The following is a 17,979-nucleotide window of genomic DNA, read 5'->3' on the forward strand; positions in this document are numbered from 1 at the left end:
TTTTGTAAACTTAGTAATATCTATGTTTTTGGAAATATATTCAAAGGATTAAATCAAAATGAATATATTTAGTTCATATAATAGGGAGTTTGACAAATATTAAATCTGAAAAAATCAGAAAGTAAATAACAAGAAATATATACATTTTTAGATTTTAAGATTTGATAATTTAAACTAGATTTAAGATTAACTATTTTAGACTACTTTTATTATTACGTATTTATGATTTTTGTCATATTTTTTAAAGACTTTTGTCGTTTCTAAAAATGATTACGTGTTTTATAAGATTTTATGCAAAATGACATTAATGTCTTTTCATTGATATATCCGTCACACAATATATTTAATATAAATAAATTATGTCATATTTAAAGTCACTTTAAATTTGGTAAAACTAATATCTTTATTTTGGAAACTATATTGATATATGTATGTGTCTTATGAATAAATTTTAGTTTCTCAAAGTTAGTATTAACTAATATGATCTAGTACTTGTCAATTAATTGATTGGATTGTGACACGGGTTAAACTTTAACAACTATTTAATAAACCCACTTTAAGAATATATTTTTTTTTTGCTATTATTAACCAAATTTCTTTTAATCATTGCTATATTTACTTACCTGTTTTTCATTCTATGTCATTGGGTGCAAAATGCAAATACTCTATAAGTAAATCAAATCAAAACAAGTTTATCCAATTAAAATTTTAAGAAAGAACAAGTTAAATTGAGACTGAGTTATCTTATTTCATACTCTTGTACTCGGTAGTCGATACATATATCTTGCGAGTGAAATAAACAAAACCGAGTTTCCCACTTCAACGTGTGTGGCTCATAGGGCAAGAGCAGAGCTAAGGTTCATGGGGTTCATATACTTGGTGGTACCGGTCAAGATATGTCGGACTATCATGCGGTTTGCTTTCTCAGTCGGATGAAACGCATCCCAAAAGACGTATAACTCACGGTTCGGACACAAGTTTGATAGAACCGTACACAAACCCATCCCATTGTACGGCCCTTGTCCGCAACAAGCAACCTTCGATGTTACAAATCCTATAACATAAATAAATAATTGTTATAACCCTTTCTTCTCGACAAAAAGTAGATAATTAGAAAGGGAAAACTAGTGGTAATTACCATATCTTCGTGGAGTGCTTAGAAAATCCTCTTGCATTTGGTTAGTGTTAGCAGCAATAAACACATTTCTCCCAATTTTTTTGTTAAGTTCATTTATCATTTGAAGTAGCTGAGGATCATATAGAGATGCAGCTCGTTGTAGCTCGGCCGAGCATCTTCCATTCGACGTACCTGATCTCGCCAGTTCGGCCGGTGCACATCCTAGTGGTCCAGCTCCTGTCACTAGAACTCGACCCACTCCAAGTGAATTTAACCTCTACAAATAACACACAATTAAATTGTTTGCAACAATACTCAAATAGTCAAATCATTGCAAGAGAGTGAAAGTTCTTGAAATCATATGAGTTCAACTGCCTAAGACTATATCATCATTCCAATTCAATTTTGGTCTTACAATAATGAAGCAAATTATAATAAGACTGTTACCACTTACCAATAGTATTTTTTTGTATTCAGAAATTAGGAGTCGGACGTAATCCGGTAGAGTGAATTGGCGTGATCTAGCGGAATATGGAAACAAGAAATAGTTGTTCACAAAATCGTTTCCACCGACCGTGATTAATACAAGCGCTTGACTCACGAGCCGCTGAGTTTGCGGTTTCCCAATCAAGCGACTCACACGTTGTTGGTATTGTTGGAAGTAATCGAGTTGTTGGTACATTCTTATAATGTTGATCTGCATGCCAAAATTTATATCTAATAAATAACCGGAAACTAATATGAAAATTTTCATTTGATGTCAGACTCGGTTATATATATACTTACGAATTGAAATCCGGTATCATTGAGAATTCCGATACCAGCGGAGGCGAAATTAGCACCGTTAAGAAGACTCCGGCCCCTTAGCTCTGGACTAAGGTAAGGTAACGGTGGCTCTTCGTTACCGATTGCCTCACCTAACCAATATTTAACCAGTTTATTATTATGTCTTTTTGGTAAATAAATAGCTTCTTATGACTAAATATTTGTATACTCATCTGAATCAAGATTACTCTAAACCGGTTTATGAGATTAGTAACCAAACGTAACTGATAAGATCTGGAATGTTAAGACCGTTGGAAAACCGGCCGGTTGGTCTCCGAGTTGGAAAATCGATTCCATACGGTGGAGAGTCGGCACGTGCAGTTGTCACCAGATAGTTGTTGTTGCCACTGTCGACGAGCGAGTCACCGAACACGAAAAAAGCACGTCCCTCCACCACTATCGGACCAGACATAACAAATACTAGGAACATGGACATGAATGCTATAACCGTTGATATCGTCATAAAAGCGTTTTGTTTAATGACTGTGACAAAAATTACAATTGAAATGGAAAACGAAGGAAGGCTGGAAATTATATAGCTAAGAGTTTTGGTTTCTCACTTTTTCATATGGTTTATTCAAATGTATTCGATCCCGTGTTATGACATATTGACAGCCAAAAAGGTGCTTCAATTGTTTTTAGGTTTTTATAGTATTGCTACCAAAAAACAAGAACAGACTACTATATTACACAATATTTATTAGAATTATCAAAGTACTGGTAGTCCAAGGGAATGATAATATTGTACATTTATGTATTATTATCGTACATAAGTTCACATCCTTTTTCTGCTATTGCTATCTCACTGACTACTCTTAACACTTTACTTAAAAAGACCTGCTTTGGTTTTATACAATTGTTTGTTGTATGTTATAAACTAAATTACGAATCATCAAATACTAGTGTTAAACATTTTCAAGTTAGAACCATTTTTTTGTTTGTTTTCCTTGTGAGATTATTTCTCTTTTTTTTTAACATAATGATGAGATCATTTCCATCCAATTGTTATTTAATACCACCTATATCCACCTCTCAAGTTTCACAAGAAGGAACGAACGTAAGCGTTGGGACACAAATGACAAAACCCTTTACTCTTTAACAAGAACTCACATGAGGCTTGCGTAATGTTTATGACAGAACAATGATATTATACTGTCCTAGCGATATTTGGGTTTGATTGAGTTACCAATATAACCCAATTGGCCCACAAGTATCCAACATTCTGGCCCATTTGACGTTCAGTATATTATCAGCGTGGACCATCAATCTGACTCCGCGCCACGTCTTCAAGCAAATTAACCGGTTTGGTTCGCGGTTTAATTATGAGAATGAGATATACAAAACAGAGTCTTCGATTTCAGAGTTGATTTAGGTTTCTTGATTCTTTCTTCTTTCGCTTCAACACAGTCGAGTGACTCGCCATAGCTTCAACGCCGACGAAACCCACTATTCAAGGTAGCCAATTTCTTCTACAGAGCAACGTATCGATTTGATTTCGACCTCTTTTTGTTTCTTCTTACTTGCCCATTATCTCAATTTGTCACTGAACAGAGATTTAAGTTTTAGAGTTCAAAAGCAATCCTAAAACCCTAAACCCTAAGCTGAGCAAAATCCTTCATAATGCGACCTCCGTACAATTCCTTCCAGCCTCAAGCTCGTCCTTATCGACCGCAACATCAACTACAACAACAACAACAGGTCTTTCTCTTTCTATTTCTCTGCCACTCAATAAAAATCTCTCCTTTTTCACCACAAAGTAAAAAACTTTTCGTATTGATGTCTCTGTGTTTGCTTTGCCATCTGCAGATCAATGGGTTTTCTAATCATCAACAACAACAACATAATGGGTATCAGAACCCAATGAACGCTAATCAATTAGGGATGATGAATCCACAGATGATGAATAATCCAATGATGGGTCACAACATGCCAATGCCCAATATGCCAATACATCCTCAGTTCTTTAACAATATGCCTCAACAACTTCCTCAGTTTGCTATGCCCAACCATATCAACCAGCTACTTCCCAATCTCTTGGGGAATCTTCAGTTTGCAGTTGCTAACAGTAACCTTATGGGTCACTCTCTTCCCAACTTTTTCCAGCCTTCTCTTGAACCTCATGCTTTCTCTTCTCGACCACAGCTTAATTCCTTTAACTCCCTTCCTTATCCTCCGGTTCCAAATCCCCATCAAAATCACCAATCAGGGCCTCCGGGTTTCTCAGAGCCAAGACCACAGGTAAAAACTTCTTATTTACATTGCTTTTTCTCTATCAAAAGGGAGACTTGTCTAAGTTGTTTCCAGTACTTCTTGCTCTCTAAGTTAACTTGAGCTTCTACAGGGGCAGTCTGTCGATAATACCAATGGTTCAGGTCCTAACGGGAATGATTTTCGAAATAAGTTTCCAAAGCATCAAAATTTCAAAGGCCCTGGTCAAGGGTATGTTCCTACTACTTACTCGCCTTTCAGTGATTTGTTTGCTATAATCTTGGTTTATATGTATTCTGAGTTTATTGTAGATTCCAGAGACCTCAGTTGCATCAAGCAGATAATGGCAAGAGAAAGTCTGGATTCAATAAGGATCACAGGGGCAAAGGTTAGCTTTTTACATCGGATTACATCTCTGGTTTGCAATTGTAAGAATTTTGGTCAAAATGGTATAAACTTCCAACTCTTTCAGTTTTCCCTGGATATGTCTACTGTCATTAGGGAGAGGATTGTTGACTATAGTTGTTAGCTATATAGCTATATATTTCAAGTTAGTAGTGTTGTTGTATTATCATTGTATTGCCAATATTTCTGTATTCCTTTCCTTTAATTTTCTGGAACATTTTTGAGAATGTTTGAAGGTGTTTTTCTGATCTCTCCATATATGACTTCATATACAGGGAACAATAATAAGATGAAAACAGGGCTCGATGGATCTGATACTGGTAACATAGCTAAGGAGAAGAAAAGGTAGTGTTAGGTGTCACTGAATTTCTTTTCGTTCCTAAGGCATTTTGACTCCCTAAATTTTCACGTTCATGAAGCAGTGTGATCCTTATAAGTCGTAGTATTGAATGGGATTTAATCTGGATTACATCTTTTGTTATCATGTCAGCCAATCTCTAATATTTTTTTTTGATGTTGTTTTTCTCCAAGAGAAGATCATATGCTTTGATGTATACACCAAGAGAAGTTCAGCAATGGCGTGAAGCTCGACGTAAGAATTATCCAACGAAATTCCTTGTTGAAAAGGTTAGAGTCGCTCTCCCTCTCCCACCAGCTTTAATTTGTTGAAATTCACTCCTTTGGTGAAAATTTTGAATGCTAAATTACCTGTTTGCAGAAAGTAAAGAAAAATGTTTCAGCCAGCATCCTTGATGAGGAAGCAAAAATGCGTCGTCAGGTACCCTTTATTTTGGTCTAGACACTCTGCATTAATAGAAATATAGGATCAATTTGAGAAATTCCACTTAAACTATTTTAGGAAAAGGTGAATAGGAGCTATAGCTGATCTGCTATGGTGTATAAATATGAATACTAAAATTATAAGTTAGTAAATCTTCATGAAGCTCAAGTCACACCTTTAAGATCAGCTGGCCAATAATGAAACTGAAATCTCAGTAGTTTATGGTTTTTGTTTTGTTTTCAAGTTCAGGCCTAACAAAATACACCTTCAAGTTAAATATCCAGAAGGTTATGATGGTGAAAAAAGCATCTATGCTCATATATGTAACGCGTAATGAAAAGTTATTGGATTCATGGTTTTTCTATTGGCATTGCAGCAACTCCGGGAAGTTTTAGCAAAGCAGGCTGAGTTAGGTGTTGAAGTTGCAGAAGTTCCTTCGCATTATTTATCCAATAATGATGAACAAGTTAATGGAGATAGAGGAAACAACAATGGGCGAAAGGGACGATTCCAGAATAATAGACGTAATAAGAGAAGACATGACAGAAAAGATAAGTTTGATAATAAGAAACCAAGATTGGAAGACAAAAAATCGTCTCAAGATTCTTCCATAACGACTAGAAAACCTACATTGCTTGAGAAGCTCCTAAGCGCAGACATAAAGAGAGACAAAAGCCAGTTATTACAGGTCTTCCGCTTCATGGTAATGAATTCATTGTTGAAGGAGTTTCCAGAGCAACCTCTGAAGTTACCTTTGATTACAGTAAAAGAAACTGGCTGTGAAGATGCTATGGAAGATCCCTCAATTGAAGGTTTATGTGATGGCCTTAGTGATGGCGATGATGTGGATGGCGATGATAGCTCATGTGATGAAGATGTTTGATGTTTAAATTTGTAAGACCGGACACATGAGCAGTATAAGGATTTGTGATATTAATCTATATGTGTTTTCGTTTTGAAGATATGTCCGCAGGAAACAGTAAGATAAATAATCTGATACAAGGAACATGAGAGTAAAAATAGTGTCACATTCGAAACTTGCTTCATCTCTATTAATTTGTTTTTACAAAACGTGTAAGAAAATTCACATTATGCCCAAACCTATTTACACACATAAGCACTACATGCAAGGAGAAAACAAAAAATCCCACGATTGATGTATAACAAATAAACAATCCTAAGTCAAATATAAGAAATATGTATGATAAATAATAGTAATAAATAAAAACTCTCAGAACCAATTCCATGGATGTTGAAACTCTTCACAACACCAATTCTTGAAATCTCCATTTTTGCCAATCAACAAACCTAAATCATCAATCTCCAAAAGATCATCCATTTCCAAATATCCTGTTCGCTCTTCCAACTCCGGCCTATGCATCCTCTCTCCGCCGCAACTAGGAACCAACATACTCTCCTTGTTGTCCGACGATCCACACGACGATGACACGTCATGTTCCGTCTTCTTTTCTTGCCCCACAAGAAACCTAGACCAAGCTCCATTGTATAATCCATAATTCTGACTCATCAAATTCTTTGGTTTCAAATTGGTCGAAAACGTTAACGTAGAGCCACCACCGCCTTCACCGCCATAACTAGTCGTAGCATTAACGGTCTCTTGATCTTGTGAATCACTTTGTTTAGGTAATAACCAACAAAGATTCGAACCACTTGAAGACGAACATCGATTATGACTATGATCATCATCTTCTTGTAGAAAACTCGATCTCTCTGAGCAAGAACCTCGTGAACAACTTGCCTGGCCGAGACCAAGGTCCAACCCATGAACCATATCGAGCTTCTTATTATAAGCCCAAGAACCCGACCCGTGGCCAGAAAAAGACAAGTTTCTGTTCACTACTACTTGTTGTTGTTGTTGTGGGTGCACCAAGTTGAGTTTAGCCTCGTGTCCATAGAGTTTCTTAGCGGCTTCATCGTAAGCCATGGCGGCCTCGACCGAGGTATTAAACGTGCCGAGCCAGAGACGAGTCCCACGGTTAGGCTCACGGATCTCAGCCACCCATTTACCCCAAGTCCGTTGCCTAACTCCACGGAAAGTACACGTGGCGTTCTCTGGACCGCCTTTACCTTTCATGCAACCTTTTCTAGATCTCCCCATGTTTCGTTTCTTGGCCGGAGGTTGCTCTTCTTCCATGGTGTTTCTTTGAGAGTCTCAAATTAAATCTGGTTTAGTGAATGAAAAATTGAAGTGTGCGTGTGTATATATATACAGGACACGTCAGGAGTATACGTATTCTTACGTGGCAAATGTAAATATGAGTGTGTACGTGTGTTCTGTGTGTATACACTAAGGTAAAGGATCTCTCGTTTTGTTTATTTGATTTAATGTCTGTGTTACACGAAAGTGACCCCCGACCACTGTCTTGATGATGACTCACGTGTTTGTGTTTCTCTCTAAGCCCCTCTCCTTAAAAAGTGAAAATTAAGGAGATACTATGTTATATATCCAATGTATTTTTTGATTTTTTTGTTTATTTAAAACATATAGAGTAGAAACTTTATAAATTAATAATGTTGGGACCAATAAAATTTTATTAATTTATAGTAATATTAATTTATCTTATAAATTAATATTTATAATTTATTATATAAATATTAAATATTAATTTATAGAAATATTTACGTAAAATACAATACTATAATTTTTAAAAAATGTCTGTTAATTTAATTTTCTATATGATTTGTTGTTTGCATATATTATTATGTCAGATTTTTATTTTTCCTTGACTTCTTTTATTTATTTTTCGGTAAGATATTGTATCTGTATATCTACGATATTAACGTGAACGTAAACACAAACATGAAACTTAATCCAATTTCTCTTTACACAAATCTTACCAATGCTTTCTCAAATAAAAGATTTTACAAAATCAATTATGACGAATCAAATATGCAAATAGTTATGTGAGTAAAACATAAATCATACGAGTTGTATTTTAAAAAGAGTTGTAATTATAATTTGAACAAAAATTTCATATAAAAATTAGTCTTAAAATATATTCTTAAGATCTATAATTATTAATTTATAATATTATTGAGACTATAATTTTACATAGAAATTTCAAAAAAAAATATTATCTTATTATCTTATCGATTTTGGTTAATTTTTACATTGGTCCGACTTGGGACTAACAAAATTTATTAATTTATCGTGTTTATTAATTTATCAATTATTAATTTATAGAGATTGTACGGTAATTCCCTAATATATAAATACACATGCATAATTAAAAAAATTATAATTTTAAAAGATATAAAATAAACTAATATATGTGGAAGATTTTCAGAACGGTAATAAAAATTCATAAACTTTTCATCATTAATTTTTCCTAATGCAAAATATAAAAATGGATAATCTGACACAAAAAATTTATATTCTACTGTTTCATGATATGTAAATAATATCTTTTAAAATTAGTTTTTGTGAGTTTTTAAACAAAAACTGATTAAAAAAAGATTAATATATTTAGTGAATGTTAGATTTAACAATAATTAATTGATTTATTATTTTCTCTTTTTTTTTTTTTTTTTTGAAACATCCGAAAACTGTTTTTCTTAACAAATTTACAACACAAACCTGAATAAAACCACACTCCAAATAGCTCGAGTCATATCCATATGTAATACTTACAGATTTTGTATACGATTCTTAGGTTTTCGTTTTCGAGGTTTTACTTAGATTATAAGTTTCACCGTTTAGTTTTTGGATAGGAGTAATAATATAAGATAAACAACAAAATAAATGCGAAGTATATAAGTCTACGTACATGCGAAAATGGAATATGTCATGTTCATATGCCAGGTGTCAAGATCGAGGGTGGCCTGGCAAACGACTCGGAACACATGGCTCTACCATTGATTAGGTGCTTCGGCACGAAGTATCTGTTTTTACACCACTACTTATTAAATCCTCTGTTTTTGTTTCAATCATACATGGGATTATCTATTTCCCTAGTTGGAAAAAAACTTCGAATTTCTTAATATTCTTAACAATTTTCGCTGAAAAAAAACTTACGTGAATCAATGTATGTTGATCACACAGTGTAATTACACTGTACACATAATTAACTATACTAATCAACATTCGATCATTGCTTTTTGGAGAAAATGTCCTCAATCCGTTCTACATAAACAAATTAAAGTAGTTAACTAATAACTAAAAAATGTTTTGCACTTTACGGTCAATAATAATTGAAGTTCTTAAACTGAAAATTAGTTTATTTCCATTGCACAAGATGTCAAATAAAGAGAGTTTACAAAATTAGGTGTTGACGATGTAAAGAGCATAGAGCAAAAACTTTCGTGAAAATGAATCTAACAATAGTTATATATATATAAAAAATCAATCAATCAAAAGTTAAGGGAAATTATTTTTGACTAGCTTCTATTAACTGAGGGTGTAGTATTGTCGAAAGAAATTTGTAGCATATACATGCATATTCTAGAAAGGTACAGTAGCCGGTATAATTTAAAACATGAGCTTTAGATTGCATGAGGACGAGCAAGTCAGTGTGAGATACTATGGCTCTGGGGATGGGTGTCACTCTTACATCGTGGACAATGCGACACTTGTTTTCTTCTTTTCCCCTACTTCTTGGAAGTTATTATTAAACTCATATAGATACGGGTACCTTCAGAGAACCTGTATATTTACAATATGATCAAAGTTTTCAAATAATATCGCTTTTATTTTAACTGATCTAGTTACATCCACATGAGTTGATTTCGAAATATATTTTCACCATTTATATTATTTTTTTCGAACTATTGATTGAAGCTTGAAAATTTATAATTTGATTGAATCTTTGGAGTTATCTTGATTCAATCTCGAATTTTTGGGCAAGTGTATTGGTTGGGCCTGCTTGATATTAACAATATAGGTTCAAATTCAAGAGGAGCTCATGATACAAGCCCAAGTGATCCAACATCCTTATCTAGAACAGTGCGTCATCATGACCCAAATGACGTTTACATTTTATTGTACCTCAAAAAGCGTAAGCCATGGTAGTCCATTAATCTGACCCCGACTCATACATATTACGACCTCATCAAGCATATTAGTATATTACCGGAACGTACCACGTCGACCGTCATAATTTCTTTGATTAGTTTATCGGATTTTATTTTTCTCTAGTAATAATTCTAGGAAATTTTATAGAATGATGATAAAGATTTTTCATATTTTGTTACATTTTATATGATCAAAAAAATTATGTTCAACAATTCAGTTAAATTTTGTCATTTATTATTATTTATGATATGTTGGTCCTCCGATCACCAATCTCACATTATATCGTAGTTTGGTTGAAACTCTTCAATACTAACATGTGCTAGTATGTACATCTCTTTTTATTGTGCAATAAATATATGGTTATTGATGCATTATCTCCCAAAACATGATATAGTACTTTATATCTCGAAACTCTTCAATACTTAGTTAAAATATAAATATGATCGCTATCACTTGAACTGCAGAACTAACATCAAAACGTGTTGGTCATCGTTGTCAACAATTGGAAAGTGAACAAGAAACCAATATGTGATTTTTGGCGCAGCGTTTGCTATGCTTTGAAAGTCCCTCATCATGCCATGTTGATATCCGATTATCGGGCGACCATTTATAGTTAATTATACTGTATTTATAGAAATTTAATATATAGAAATTTCTGCCTGGTTAAGATTGTATATAAAAAAACATATATAGCTATATAATTGTCACACATAAAAAGTAGATCACTGAAGTTCTACGTAACAAAAAGGTATTATTGTAGTTAAGAACATGATACTACTGTCTACTGATGACTTAGTAGTTGCTATATAGGTAGGTTCACACTAATTGCATAATGATTTAATTAATGTAACATTATAAATACATTAATTAGATTCAACTAGTATTACGAATCAGACGACGCAGAAGCATCTAAAGTTGGGGATTTGAGCAGAGTCCAAAGAAAAACCATTATAAATAATCCGTTTTGTTCATCTTGACCATCGGATTAAGATATATGTTTACCTTACTCTTTTTCTTCTAATCTAATCTAATCCAACAACCTTTCTTTTTGTAATTTATATGCAATCTTATGATAATGTATCCAAAAAAATTTAGAAGTACATTAGTCATATCATATAATTTCACCCACGTGAACATTGATTGTAAACATGCATGCATATATTTTTCTTTTCTTTTCATTTTTTTTTACAGCCAAAACATGTATGTACATATGCGATCCACCCATTTATTTTTCAGTGACTCTAACATGTAAGCAATTCAGATTTATACACGAAATTCAAATGATTATTTGGCACAATTGCTAACTATTTTGTCGGTGTATACTGTTATTCATCACGAATTATTTGTAGTGACACTAAACATAAACTTAAGATCTTGAAATATTTAACAAGCTTTTCAAAACAATATACGATTATTGTTTATCCTAAGATATATATTGTTTTGAGCAGACTTTTTTTAGAATGAAATTTCCATAAGTTTTCTCTCATGCGAATGATAGATATGCATGTAAATCAACGTTACAGTATTATGAACCCCTCGTCCGAAACAGCTGGATCAGACTCCGTTTTCCATCTTAAAAAGAAATATAAAAAAATATACAAATTATGGGGACGATTAGTTGAATTGTTTATAATTTTCTTACATATCCATATCCCAAAAGATCAGATCAACTTGAATCTGATAATTCTTTTCGAACTAAGTTCGGATCAAACTCGAGCCGGATATATTGATTGACCCAATTGATAGACGTATAAATTTTACTAGACGATCTGTCGTGGACCACTACAATAAAATGGTCCACAGTGACTTTATATACGCATTTGTTATTTTTTTAACTTTGACTTGTACATATCATTTGATTGAGTAGGAAAAAATTAATCTTGATCCTAGATTAGCATTTAGATTTTTTTGGTCAACGAGATTAAATATTACTACTATTTAGTTGCACAAAACAAAAGGGAATATAAATTTTAGGGAAATGACAAAAATTTAATTGATTATAACTTTGAATTCAGTTGGTATGTTCATAATTCATTTGTTGAAATTGGTTCAGCCATCGCATTCAGAGTGTGTACTTATGTGCATATACGCAAAATATATCTTAAATCGGTGTGTATGAGTACGCAATTAAAGAACGCCACGTGGGACAAACTACCAAATTTAGATGATGTAACTAAAAAAGCTGGATCGATTGAGAGACCCTCAAGCAAAGATATTAAAAGTCTCCCATAAAGTTTTACTGAAAATTCAAAATGATTAGATTATTATTATACTCATGTGACTGGTTTTGATCTGCCTCGTGCATTTCCACTAGAACCTTAATTACTAGATCTTTGTAACAGAAGCAATGTGATGATATTATATTGGACGCTAACCAGAATTCTTATTGAACTCCTCCTACTATGAAAGGAAAATGAACTCAACCATATTAAAACACTTTCTCTACTTTGACTCTTTGCTATATAATATATAGTTCCAAACTAAATTTAAACCAAGAAAAAATTCGTTCATTTTAAAAAGGTAAAACAATTTTGGTTATTGTTGTCTTGTATAGACAAGTTATACAATTCACACGAGTCGAATTTTACGACGTACAAGTACAATACCAAAAATATGTACTCTTACATTTTTGGCTATAAAGTATTTTCTAAGTTGGAATTTAAATTTTAGAAAAAAGAGAAAAAAGAAAAGAGTAGTGACAGATGAAAACATTGAAGGAGTGTCATAAAAGGGAAGAAAGGTTTAGTTAGTTGGGTAGGTCTCTCTATTGTATTTATAGTTTTTCCTTTGCTTCTTTTTCATTTATTTCCCTTAACTTTATTTTAATCAATTTTGCTTTAGTCTCTCTCACACACATGTATAAAATGAATAATTTCTCATCTTCTCTCTTTTTTATTTATAAGAAAGAAAAGACAAGAATTAAATCTATCAACTATATAAAAATGAAGCCAATGCAGGGCAATGATGATGAATCTTGATTTGATCTTCTTCTCGAAAACCTCATTGCTTCTGCTTCTTCTCTTCCATTTCCATATTTACACTTCATAATATCTCTTCACCCACTTCTCTTCTTCCCCATTTATAACTCACAAATATATACATACTCTTACATTTATATATCTTGGGCTAGCTAAGTAGCTATAGTAATTTTCTAATATCTCTTTCCATTTCTTGAAATGGTCCTCCTCTCACCTTAACTTTATAAGAATCTGACCACCTCTCAGGTTTCCAGTTTCTTCACTTTCTCGTTCTCTGGACACTGAATGTGATACATATATAGAAGAAGAAAGCTATAAGAGATTGATCGATGGAGGTGAATGTTCTTGCATCCAAGAGAAGTCTTCTCCTTTTTCTTCTTATTGTAAGTCTCTCTTTGAGCCAGAAGGTCAGACATATCTCTGCCTTTAACGACACCAAACCATACAGACAAGTCAGTAGCTTGAGACTTGCGAGGATCCAAAAGCACTTGAACAAGATCAACAAGTCTCCTGTCTTCACCATTCAGGTTATATATATGTACATGTTTCAAATGAATTTTAATTTGATTTTGTCTAATCATTATGCAAAATATTTAACTTTTTTATAAAATAATAATTTACAGAGTCCAGATGGTGATGTAATAGATTGTGTACCCAAAAGAAAGCAGCCAGCTTTGGATCATCCACTCTTAAAGCATCACAAGATTCAGGTATTGCTGACCACGCAACTTTTTCTTTTATCTATTGCTAACATAAAACAAATAGTTTTAAAACTTTATTGAATAATTTTAACATTTTTTTAGGTAGCTTCCAATTATGTATTTATGAAAAAATTGGTGATTTGGATGTGACAAGATTATATATAAGCTCATTGTTTTTCTTAAATTTTTTTTTTGTCCTGAAATGAATAGTACAAAATAAGTCGTTTTGATTATGATAAGAAGCCATTTTTACGATGAGAAGAAATTTTGATTATGATAAATAATGCAGAAAGCACCGAAGAAAATGCCGAAGATGAAGGGAAAAGATGATGATGTTAAAGAAGCAGAGAATGTATTGGAAGGTGCATGGCAAATGTGGCACGTGAACGGCACGAGGTGCCCTAAGGGGACCGTTCCCATACGACGCAACACAATGAACGATGTGCTCAGAGCCAAGTCTTTGTTTGACTTTGGCAAAAAGCGACGGAGTATTTACCTTGATCAACGGACAGAAAAGCCTGATGCCCTTGGTACCAATGGACATGAGGTACACTCGATTCTAAATCTCTCTTCTTACGCGGTTGACTAATACGACTACTAACTTAATAATCAAACTGATTAATTAATTTTACTAGCATTGAAAACGTTAATTAATTTAACTGGTTTGTCTCAGCTTATCTTAATTCTAATTTTTTACAGCATATATATATATAATTTGTTGATACGTAGATATGATATATACACGATACCTATGTATATGAATGTTTAATGTGAATTGTCTATGTAATCATTTAATTATGGACCCATATAACAGTTTCCAATGTCAGTTTCACATTAATCAGATTCATAAAATACATAAAAACATAAGCATTCAATGGATTTTAAGATCCGGTCTCGTTATCATAATTCTTGAAAGATACAACTATCATAAAGGATTAATACAGTACTAATATAAATGCACGGCATTTCATTCGCATATATTGGGATTATAAATGTGATTTAGAAGTTAATCTCGAAGTATATAATAAGACTTGAATACTGATTCTTTTTTAATGATTTGTGGTGGGGAATGATAGCATGCGATCGCTTATACAGAATCATCGTCGGAGATATATGGAGCAAAGGCGACTATAAACGTTTGGGATCCAAAGATAGAAGAAGTGAATGAGTTTAGTCTCTCTCAGATTTGGATTCTCTCTGGATCTTTCGTAGGTCCTGATCTCAATAGTATTGAAGCTGGCTGGCAGGTACTGTTTTTACTGTTTTACCCTTCTCATAATACTGTTTTAGTTTACGTTACTTTCATAAGTCATAACTACTGTTAAGTGTACATGTTTAAGAAAAGGATTATATCTAAAGCTGAGATTGTTCTACTAGTCAGGTCAGTCCGGAGCTGTATGGTGACAACAGACCAAGATTGTTCACTTATTGGACGGTATGTTGTTGTTTTCTATTTGTTTGTTTTTAATATTATGATGCAAATCACTTTCATTAGTTTAAATCAAGAGTCTAAACCTAATTGAGGGTATAAATTGAATATATTTGAGAAGAAGATAAACTTTAATGTGTTGCTTTTAAGGACAATCATGTGACAGTGGAGTAGTTTCTAGGTGTAGTTCAGCGTCTAGTTTTGGTATATAAATTGTATTCCCAGATTTACCAAATATTGCTTTGAAGGCACCCTTCCAATATTATACTTTATTTTTCTATATACAGTTTCATTTTTCTGAAACAGGAATTTATAATGAATATCATCTAAAAATTCAGTGATACTGTGCATGAAAATTCTGATAGGGTAACTTGAAGGTAATTTATGCTACAAAAACAAAAATAAAGGATCATTTTGAAGTTAATGGTAGAACAGAGTCATCATGATAATGTTTGGTGTAGAGCATTTATTATTGCATTAATAGCATATTATCAATTGGATTGATACCAGTCCAATTTCTGTACTACTCTCCAAATCATTAAATTTGGTTCTGTCCAAAAGCTAGAATTAGGATGACATATCTACTCATATTTTTTGGTCGTAAATTTTGAAAATATGTGTTAAATTGTTATTTGATCATTGCTTGGCAATAATTTGGTTAAACAATTTTTTTTGGTTTTTGAGCATATCCTAAACTGATGGTAATTTTTGTATTGTTAAAGAGTGATTCATATCAAGCAACAGGATGTTACAATCTTCTATGTTCGGGATTTATCCAAACAAATAACAAGATTGCCATTGGAGCAGCCATATCTCCTCTTTCTACGTTCAAAGGAAACCAGTTTGATATCACAATACTCATTTGGAAGGTTAGCTAGTCTTTCTCTTACGACATCTCTATTTATCATCTATATAACTTAATATAGAAACATGCTTATACACGTACACTTTCGTATTATGGATGCCACATCTTGAATTTAGTTGAACTTGAACGGCGTAATTAATTTTTTCTATATGAGAATGTGGACGACATAGAATAACGGTGTAAAAGCATGCTACTAATACAAAAGAATTCATTTCTTCTAAGAAAGATGTCTAAATTATATTCTTTGGGATTTGCAGGATCCGAAAATGGGGAATTGGTGGATGGGTTTAGGGGATAGCACACTAGTCGGGTATTGGCCAGCCGAGCTATTCACGCACTTGGCCGACCACGCGACTACCGTGGAATGGGGCGGTGAAGTCGTCAACACACGTGCTTCAGGCAGGCACACGACGACCCAAATGGGCTCTGGTCATTTTCCAGACGAAGGGTTTGGGAAAGCAAGTTATTTTCGGAATTTGGAAGTTGTGGATTCGGACAACAGTCTCGTACCGGTGCATGATGTCAAGATACTAGCCGAGAACACCGAATGTTACGACATTAAGAGTTCGTATAGTAATGAATGGGGAACTTATTTTTACTATGGTGGGCCGGGGTTTAATCCTAGGTGTAATTGAAATTAAAGTGTACATAGTTCGGGTTGGAGGAGTGGAGGAAAAAAAAGAGGGGGTCGAAATATGTAATTTTTTTCAAGTATGGGTAGTGAAAGATTGAATATTGGCTTATTGTTTTTGATTTGTCATATTGTTGGTTGAAATCTAGTAATTTATTGCCCTCATAGGAAAAAGAAGTGTGTATGCAATAATGAAAGTATGAGACAAATTTTTCTTTGCTTTATAAGTTGCATTAATCTTCAAATCTAAAATCAGAAATCTTTGATCCCACTGACAACGTGAAAACATTTTTACTGTATTGGTTGGCTAAATGAGTTTTAGTTATTACACCAAGAGATTTGAGTTCAAACTTCAAAATATACTATTTTTGTTTGAGTTTGTTGTTCAAGTATTACATAGCTGATTACAGAAACCAAAGAAATATAAGATCCAATGTACTTGGACTTCTTTTCTTTTTTTGTCGTCAATTTCATTAAATCCTTAAAAGGATTACATGGTGAAAGGAAAACCCACATATACACAAAGTTAAAGCCCAATTAACCCAAATATTGATTACGATGAAAGAACAAAATGGGCTAAAAAGAGACACGTGTGTACACGTGGAGGCATGGATGAAATATAAGATCCAATGTACTTGGACTTCTAAAATAACAAATAATGTAACACTAGATTTTAGAAAACAAAAACCATCCAACTCGATCATTCATCAATATTATATAGAGAAAACAGTCATAATGTTAGAGAGAGACGTATGAATCGAAATTCATATTACTGTATTTCGATTACCTAAAAAGTTTCGAAAAAGAATTAAAAGTTTGTGTGGAAGATTCCAATACACGTTGCTATCGGAAGAAGACTTGGAAAATTATTCCTCAAGTCGTTAATGCTTGGAATTAGTGACTAACAATCATCATTATTCCATTGAAAGAGCCGCCCACGACGCGTTTCCATTTTCCACACCAGTCAAAGTTGATGTCTCAAATTAGTAACTGATTTACAATTTTAA

General features: G+C 33.2%; 4 protein-coding genes across 5 annotated transcripts; 2 read left to right on the plus strand and 2 right to left on the minus strand.

Moving 5' to 3' along the window:
* Window positions 1–621: 621 nt before the first annotated feature.
* On the minus strand, window positions 622–2,510 carry AT5G18430 (GDSL-like Lipase/Acylhydrolase superfamily protein). Its single transcript, NM_121848.4, has 5 exons — window positions 2,168–2,510; window positions 1,904–2,034; window positions 1,572–1,814; window positions 1,139–1,394; window positions 622–1,054 (listed from the first exon to the last, which is right to left on the minus strand). Exons 1-5 carry the CDS (start codon window positions 2,403–2,405, stop codon window positions 834–836), a joined length of 1,089 nt encoding a protein of 362 aa, NP_197344.2. The 5' UTR covers window positions 2,406–2,510; the 3' UTR covers window positions 622–833.
* A 698-nt stretch (window positions 2,511–3,208) lies between these two features.
* On the plus strand, window positions 3,209–6,403 carry NUFIP (GATA zinc finger protein). Of its 2 annotated transcripts, NM_121849.3 has the most exons (9): window positions 3,209–3,397; window positions 3,494–3,640; window positions 3,749–4,180; window positions 4,284–4,381; window positions 4,462–4,538; window positions 4,831–4,900; window positions 5,092–5,182; window positions 5,274–5,333; window positions 5,713–6,403. In NM_121849.3, exons 2-9 carry the CDS (start codon window positions 3,563–3,565, stop codon window positions 6,217–6,219), a joined length of 1,413 nt encoding a protein of 470 aa, NP_197345.2. In that variant the 5' UTR covers window positions 3,209–3,397; window positions 3,494–3,562; the 3' UTR covers window positions 6,220–6,403. The 2 variants fall into 2 exon arrangements, with proteins under 2 accessions (NP_197345.2, NP_001078603.1); NM_001085134.2 differs by having other exon boundaries at window positions 3,209–3,640.
* A 91-nt stretch (window positions 6,404–6,494) lies between these two features.
* On the minus strand, window positions 6,495–7,512 carry AT5G18450 (Integrase-type DNA-binding superfamily protein). Its single transcript, NM_121850.2, has one exon. It carries the CDS (start codon window positions 7,489–7,491, stop codon window positions 6,568–6,570), a length of 924 nt encoding a protein of 307 aa, NP_197346.1. The 5' UTR covers window positions 7,492–7,512; the 3' UTR covers window positions 6,495–6,567.
* Window positions 7,513–13,195: 5,683 nt separating this feature from the next.
* AT5G18460 (carboxyl-terminal peptidase (DUF239)) lies at window positions 13,196–17,213 on the plus strand. Its single transcript, NM_121851.4, has 7 exons — window positions 13,196–13,873; window positions 13,970–14,056; window positions 14,337–14,594; window positions 15,124–15,294; window positions 15,429–15,482; window positions 16,199–16,345; window positions 16,599–17,213. The coding sequence occupies exons 1-7, from the start codon at window positions 13,676–13,678 to the stop codon at window positions 16,974–16,976; spliced, it is 1,293 nt and encodes a 430-aa protein (NP_197347.1). The 5' UTR covers window positions 13,196–13,675; the 3' UTR covers window positions 16,977–17,213.
* The last annotated feature ends 766 nt before the right edge of the window (window positions 17,214–17,979 follow it).

Source organism: Arabidopsis thaliana, chromosome 5 (assembly GCF_000001735.4).
Source record: "Arabidopsis thaliana chromosome 5, partial sequence".
NCBI classification, from domain to species: Eukaryota; Viridiplantae; Streptophyta; class Magnoliopsida; order Brassicales; family Brassicaceae; genus Arabidopsis; species Arabidopsis thaliana.